Source organism: Dryobates pubescens, chromosome 19 (genome assembly GCF_014839835.1).
Source record: "Dryobates pubescens isolate bDryPub1 chromosome 19, bDryPub1.pri, whole genome shotgun sequence".
NCBI lineage: Eukaryota > Metazoa > Chordata > Aves > Piciformes > Picidae > Dryobates > Dryobates pubescens.
Genome location: NC_071630.1, coordinates 1,009,335 through 1,016,789, shown reverse-complemented (window position 1 = coordinate 1,016,789; position 7,455 = coordinate 1,009,335). Strand labels below are relative to the sequence as shown.

General features: G+C 59.7%; 1 protein-coding gene across 1 annotated transcript; it reads right to left on the bottom strand.

Annotated features, from left to right (window-relative positions):
- Window positions 1-4,648: 4,648 nt before the first annotated feature.
- Window positions 4,649-7,390, bottom strand: NRN1L (neuritin 1 like). The gene is made up of 3 exons (XM_054169920.1): window positions 7,254-7,390; window positions 5,169-5,328; window positions 4,649-5,092 (listed from the first exon to the last, which is right to left on the bottom strand). Exons 1-3 carry the CDS (start codon window positions 7,309-7,311, stop codon window positions 4,819-4,821), a joined length of 492 nt encoding a protein of 163 aa, XP_054025895.1. The 5' UTR covers window positions 7,312-7,390; the 3' UTR covers window positions 4,649-4,818.
- Between the last annotated feature and the right edge of the window lie 65 nt (window positions 7,391-7,455).

Sequence of the window (7,455 nt, the reverse complement as noted above, 5' to 3'; positions counted from 1 at the left end):
AGCAGGAGCAGGGAGGTCATTGTGCCCCTGTACTCTGCATTGGTTAGGCCACACCTTGAGTACTGTGTCCAGTTCTGGGCCCCTCAGTTTAGGAAGGACATCGAGACACTTGAACGTGTCCAGAGAAGGGCAACAAGGCTGGGGAGAGGCCTTGAGTACAAGCCCTATGAGGAGAGGCTGAGGGAGCTGGGATTGTTTAGCCTGGAGAAGAGAAGGATCAGAGGCGACCTCATTGCCCTCTACAACTACCTGAAGGGTGGTTGTAGCCAGGTGGGGGTTGGTCTCTTCTCCCAGGCAACCAGCACCAGAACAAGGGGACACAGTCTCAAGTTGTGTCAGGGGAGGTTTAGACTCGAGGTGAGGAAAAAGTTCTTCACTGAGCGAGTCATTCGTCATTGGAATGGGCTGCCCAGGGAGGTGGTGGAGTCGCCGTCCCTGGAGGTGTTCAAGGGGAGATTGGACGTGGCGCTTGGTGCTATGATCTAGTTGTGAGGTCTGTTGGAACAGGTTGGACTTGATGATCCTTGGGGTCTCTTCCAACCTTAGTTACTGTGATACTGTGATACTGTGATACTGTTCAGTTTAGGAGAAGAGACAAGGACGTCGTCCCTTCCTGTGGTGGGAAGGAATCCTCCCTCCAAGGACACTGAGGGGCTGGAGAAGGTCCAGAGAAGGGCAACAAAACTGGGGAAGGGTCTGGAGAACAGGGCTGGGGAGGAACAGCTGAGGGAGCTGGGGGTGTTTAGTGTGGAGAAGAGGATGCAGAGGGGAGACCTCATTGCTCTCTGCAACTCCCTGAAAGGAGGCTGGAGCCAGGTGGGGTTTGGTCTCTCCTCTAGTGACAGGCCAAGAGGAAACAGCCTCAAGCTGTGCCAGGGGAGGTGTTCAAAGCCAGGTTGGAGTTCAGTTGAGAAGCATCCCTGCCCATGGTGGGGAGGTTGGAGTAGATGATCTCTAAGGTTCCTTCCAACCTGAGCCTTCTGTGATTAGGACAATTTTCTTCACCAGAAGGGTTCTCAGGCACTGGCCCAGGCTGCCCAGGGATGTGGTGGAGTCACCATCCCTGGAGGGGTTTAAAAGACATTTGGATGAGGAGCTCAGGGCTATGGTCTAACAGCTGCACACAGGGAGATGTTAGGTCATGGTTGGACTCAGTGATCTCCAGGTGTTTTCCAACCAGGTGATTCTAATCTAGGTGATTCTATTCCAGGCCCTAACATCTTGTGATCCTGTGGCTGCAGGACCATCCCAAACCCTTGCCACAAAGCCTTGAACCCAGCAGTGGTGGGTGGCCATCAGCTGCTTGTCCCAGTTCTGGAACACCCCAAGAGCTTTCCCAGGGATTTGTGTCACATCCTTGCTGTCACACAGCCACTCTTGGCCTTGAGGATACCTCTTCGAAGGAGGGTTAGGGGCAGTGTGGTGGCAGTGGGTTTAGGGCAGTGTTCTGCTATAGCCACTTGCACCAAACAGCAGTCACTGGCAGCCCCACCGTAGCCCCGCACCCCCAGATCCTAGCCCTGGCTAGCCCTAGCCACTGCACAGGCTGTGCAGTGACACACTCTGGTGTCACCTACGTGGACTAGCCACAGGATGTGGTGACATAGCCAAGGGTGCAGGCCATGTGTGGTGACATGTGCTGGTGTGCAGTGCACATGGTGACACAGCCAAGGGTGTGGGGCACTTGGTGACTCCTGAGGCGTGGGACACACAGGGTCAGGCACCAGCACGTGGGGTAGGTGGCTGTGAGCACTCCCAGCTGGGAAGCTGGTTGCATGCCAACAGCACCATCACAGTGGCTTTAGTGCCCTTCAACACCTCAAGCCCACTAGTGCCAGCTCACAGAGGTGCCGGCAGGCTCTGCAGGGTCACTGCCTGGCTGGTGCTGATCCTCTTAGGCAGTGCCCAGCCACAGCTCTAATTCACCCTTAAAGACAGCTCTGGGGGGCAGGGACCGATTATCTCAGTGCCCAGCCCAGGCAGGGGCAGCTGCGGGCCAAGAAGGGCAGGGGCTATGCTTACCACATGTCCTGTGGGGCACCTGGGGTCCCCCCACATGGCTGAGGGAGGAGCAGCAGCCACTCTGCCCCCTTGGGATGCTCCTTGGCACAGTGCTCCAGGTGGCACTTCCCAGCCCTGGATGCTGGCTGGGGACCTCAACAGCCAAGTTGACATCCCAGATGACAGGGCTCAGGCACTGCCCCTCGCAGGGAGAGGCTGTGCAGTGAAGCAGGCCCTTGTTTGCCCCAGCATGAGGGCAGTGAGGGCCGACCTTCTCCCTTGCAGCTGAAGGCTTGCAGCCATGCAAAGGTGTCCCCAGGTCAAACCCACAGCCAGGGCCCATGAGCAGCCACAGGTATGCTTTGGGGACATCTTTGAAGTCACCCCAGGATCCAAGGGCACTGCAGGACCGGCTGCTCATGCAGCTTCTTTTTCTCCTCACTGCTGCCCACAGCTGAGTCTTGCTTGGCCTGTGGCAGGGTGGCACCTATGCTGGCCACAGGATGCTGGCATCGAGGTGCTGTTGACCGCTGCAGCAGGAGGGCTTCCCACTCACCAGCCAGACCTGCCTGCTGGTGGGGGCCTCGGGGACATGCTAGTGAGGGGCTGTTGTTCTGAGCAGTAGCTAGGGTGTCCCTCTTGCAGTTTCAATGTCCCTTTAGATGACAGGCAGGAGGTGATGGCTGCTCCATTCTGGAGAAGGGTGAGGTCACTTCATCAAGCCATGCTTAGGGGAGCTGTTTGCCATGATGAATTTTAGAGTGCTAGGAGAAGAAACTCTGAAGTTTGTAGTACAACAGCAGGAGGGATGGGAACAACAGCCACAAGCCCAACCAAACTGACCCCAGCACATCATCTTGGGTCAAGTCCAGCAAGTCCCACTGGGACCTGGTTGAGAGCTTCTGCTCCATTCTTTCACCTCTGTCACCTCAGCTCAAAACCCTTCTCTCTTCCCTGCAAACCCTCATTTTCTCCAGGGCCATCATAGGTCAGGTGCTGCTCCCCAGTGTCCTCCAATGGGGTGGTGGGAGGTGGCCAGGGAGCTGGAAAGGCACTGAAGTGGTGCTGTGCCAGGTCCTCACTGTGGTGGTGACATCACCAAACTGTGCCACCTCGATGCAGCCAGGAGCTCATGGGGACCTGGGCAACCCCACAGGCAGCCCCAGCTTGATCCTGCACACAGAGAGGCGGTGCACATGCCTTGTGCCCTGGAAGATGCCACAACAAATCCCATGTCCTTGGCTATGCCACCATGTGTCATAGAATCATAGAATAGAATCAATAAGGTTGGAAAAGACCTCAAAGATCATCAAATCCAACCTGTCACCCAACACCTCCTGACTACTAAACCGTGGCACCAAGTGCCACGTCCAATCCCCTCCTGAACACCTCCAGGGATGAGGACTCCACCACCTCCCTGGGCAGCACATTCCAATGCCTAACAACTCTCTCTGTTAAGAACTTTCTCCTCACCCCCAGCCTAAACTTCCCCTGGTGCAGCTTGAGACTGTGTCCTCTTGTTGTGGTGCTGATTGCCTGGGAGAAGAGACCAACTCCCTCCTGGCTACAACCTCCCTTCAGGTAGTTGTAGAGAGCAATGAGGTCTCCCCTGAGCCTCCTCTTCTCCAGGCTAAGCAACCCCAGCTCCCTCAGCCTCTCCCCATAGGGCTTGTGCTTGAGGCCTCTCCCCAGCCTCATTGCCATTCTCTGGATACGTTCAAGTGTCTCAATGTCCTTCTTAAACTGAGGGGCCCAGAACTGGACACAGGACTCAAGAGGCCTAACCAGTGCTGAGTCCAGGGGCACAATGACTTCCCTGTTCCTGCTGGCCACACTATTCTTGATGCAGGCCAGGATGCCATTGGCCTTCTTGGCCACCTGGGCACACTGCTGGCTTATGTAAGCTGCTGTCAATCAGCACCCCCAGGTCCCTTTCTGCCTGGCTGCTCTCCAGCCACTCTGACCCCAACCTGTAGCACTGCATGGGGTTGTTGTGACCAAAGTGCAGCACCCAGCACTTGGACTTGTTGGATGCCATCATGTTGGCCTCTGCCCATCTGTCCAGCCTGTCAAGGTCCCTCTGCAGAGCCCTTCAGCCCTCTAACAGACCAGCACCTGCTCCCAGCTTGGTGTCATCTGCAAATTTACTGATGATGGACTCAATGCCCTCATCCAGATCATCAGTAAAGATCTTGAACAGGATGGAGCCCAGCACTGGTCCCTGAGGGACACCACTAGTGACTGGCCTGCAGCTGCCTGTGGCACCATTCACCACCACTCTCTGGGCTCGGCCCTCCAGCCAGTTCCTAACCCAGCACAGAGTGTTGCTGTCCAAACCACAAGCTGACAGCTTAGCCAGCAGTTTGCTGTGGGGGACGGTGTCAAAGGCCTTGCTGCATGCTTAAAGGGAATGTCCTTTGTGCCCAGACCCCAGAAGCCACTGCCAGGCAGCAGCAGGGTGTTGGAATCCCCAGCACAACCCCCTCAGGGCTGTCATGGTCCCATGGGCTGCCAAGCGTGGCCGTGGGCAATGTGCTGGGGTGGGACAGAGCCACAGCACCCTGCTCCAGGGAGCATCTCCTCTCCCCTCCCTGGAGCAAATGTGGCACTTGGGAGTGGTGCAATTGGCATCCCACGGCAGAGAGCCAGAAGAAGTGTAAAAGTGTCTTTTAATATAAATATAAATTCATCTGGAGGGCTGCAGGAGAGGCTGATGCCCTGCAAGGGATGCCCAGGGGGAGGTGGACATGGTGGGGACCACGGGCACCTGTGCCAGGCCAAAGCTGGGGGAGTGAGCTGGGCAGCTGGCGGGCAGGGCTAGAGCCAAGGCAGCAGCAGCGGCAGGACCAGCAGGGCCAGCAGCTGGCGGCGCAGGGGTGCGGCTGAGCCCCGCAGCGTAGCCTGGTTGGTCTCGGCGGGCGGTGAGCCGCGGGCGCTGGCCAGGCGGCTGCGGGTGCTGCACAGCTCCTGCAGGTTGCCCTCGAACTGGATCTTGCGGGACTCCTGCCGCAGCGACTCCCAGATGGCCGCGGCATCTTCGGGGCAGCTCGACAGCGCCTCGTTGGCGCAGGCATGGAAGTCGTCCCAGGACCTGGGGAGAGGGGCGGGAGCTGGGGGTACCGTTAGTGGCACCACCCCGGCAGCTCCCCCAGGGAGGGGACACTCACCTGCAGATGTTGTCCAGCTCCTGAGCCCCTTCGTCTCCCTCTTCCCGCTGCTGCCGGACGCTCTGGGCCATGCTCTCCCCCAGGCTGAGGAGGCAGCTGGCGAAGCCCTTGTAGATGGTGTCACACTTCCCGGCCATGCTGACGGGCTCCTGGCTCACGACTGCGAGGCAGAGACAGAGCTGGGACTCCGTGCACCAGCCGTTAGTCATCGGCCGCCTCGCCCGGGGCAGCTGTCACCAGACAGGGGTGACACTGGGCTCTGAAAGGTGGTGTGGGGCTGGCAACCTGTTCTGCACCCACACCGGAGCCTGGCATCTTCCCGTCAGGCTCTTGGAGTGAACCTCCACTCCTGGCCCAGAGGAGTGGTGCACGGTGTGACACCCCCAACAGTGTTGCCACGGAGCACAGGGCAGGGGCAGCACTGTGGCAGACACGCAGACACTTCTCCCCATCGCTCCTGGGCTGTCCCTGGAGCCATCTGTCCCGGCCCTGATCCCCTGGCAGCACAGATTAATCCCTGACCACAACGGGGAAAAAACAAAGGCAAAGGCTCATCAAGCTGGGGTGGGGGAGAGAGGGGAGCTGGGGCAGGGCAAGGGGCAGGAGAGAGAAAGGGGCTGGAGAGAGAAAGGGGAAGAGGCAAGCCATGGGAAGTGTGGGACTTGTGGGAGGGCTGTGGGTGTACTCCCTGGTGCTGTCGGTGTTGAGGAGATGCTAAAAAAGCGTGAGGAGAGTCCCAACGGGGGTCCCCCTGCTGGGAAGCAGCCGAAAATTGCCCAGGGGTTGCTGAGGCAGCCAGGATGTCTCCAGGGAGCCCTGTGCCCTGCCGCTGGCATCCTGCAGCTATGCCCCTGGAACAAGGCCCTGAGCAAGGCGACTGCAGCCAAGGCTAGCAGCAGAGTGAGTCCAGAGCCCGGTGGAACACAGAGGATGTTCGGGGAGAGAAAGCCCCAGGGCTGCTCCGAGGAAAGTACCAGACTCACGCCAACCACGTGGGTCACAAACACCTTAGGTGTCAACGGGGAAAGGGGAAGCTGCTGCTCCTCATTCGAGCCGGCTGAACAAGGGCGTCTGCCAGCAGCCCAGGGACACACCAGCTAGAAGGGCCAGCAGATGCCTTCCCCCGGCTGGCTGATCCCTGCTGCGGTCTGGGTTTTGGCCTCCTGGGCTCCTCTAACGCCCAGCATGAACCCTCAGCTCCCTCAGTACGAAGCTGGACCGGTCAGATAGAACAACAGAATAGAATAGACCAGGTTGGAAGAGACCTTCAAGATCATCGCGTCCAACCCATCAACCAATCCAACACCACCTAAACAACTAACCCATAGCACCAAGCACCCCATCAAGTCTCCTCCTGAACACCTCCAGCAATGAGACAGGAGAAACCAGGAAAGGAAATCATCTCTGCTACCCCACTGCAAGTCCATGGGGAAAAGTCCTGTCCCTGGCTCCACTGGGAAGGGAGTCCCAGAGGACACCAGGGAGAGAGGTTCCCAGGGTGCAGTGGAGCATCCCTGGCTCCAAGGTGTTCCAGTAGTCGTCCTGATTCTGGGGAAGAGCCTGAATTATCCACCCTCCAAGGCTGAAAGCTGCCCCAGGCTTGGTGGTCCCTGTTCTCTAGCCCGAGCAGCGCTGGGACAGGTAAGCCCTGGGTTCCTGCAACCCTTCTCCAAGACACGGGTGCTACCGGGTACCAGTGCCTGGAGCCCAATGATGTCCTCCCCCTCGGCTCTGGGAGGAGCAGATGAGCAGGCGCGATAGTAGAGGTGCGGTGCTAGAGCACCGTTCCCAGCGGACAGGGAACCTTCGGGCCCCAGGTGAGGGTGGCAGACGGGGCAGGGCGGGGAGGGGCAGGCAGGGCTGGTTGCGTGGACTGGTCCGGGCTGGAGAGCCAGACCCGAGCACCTTCCCTGCCTGGGCAGAGGGAGCCCAGGCAGAGCCGCTTTGCTTGTTGGCCGGCAGCGGGGGTCCTGCTCCCATCCTTCAGCATCCCCCAGCCCCGACGGGAACATCCCAGGAGCTCCCGACCCGCAGGAGCACGGAGCTGCCTCCGGCTCCCGCCCCCTGCCCGTCCCGGGCACTCACCGAGCTGCAGGAGCAGCGGGCAGACGAGACCCAGCAGCCGCCAGCAGCCGCAGCCCATGGTGCGGACCCCACCGTGTGCTCCGCGCTCCGCCGCCCCCGGCAGCCCCAGCCCGGCCGCACCGCCCCCGGCCCGCCCCGGCCCCGCCCGGGCGGGTGGAGGCGCCCCACGGGGCCGGACTTCGGGCCCAGGAGGGAGGAGCAG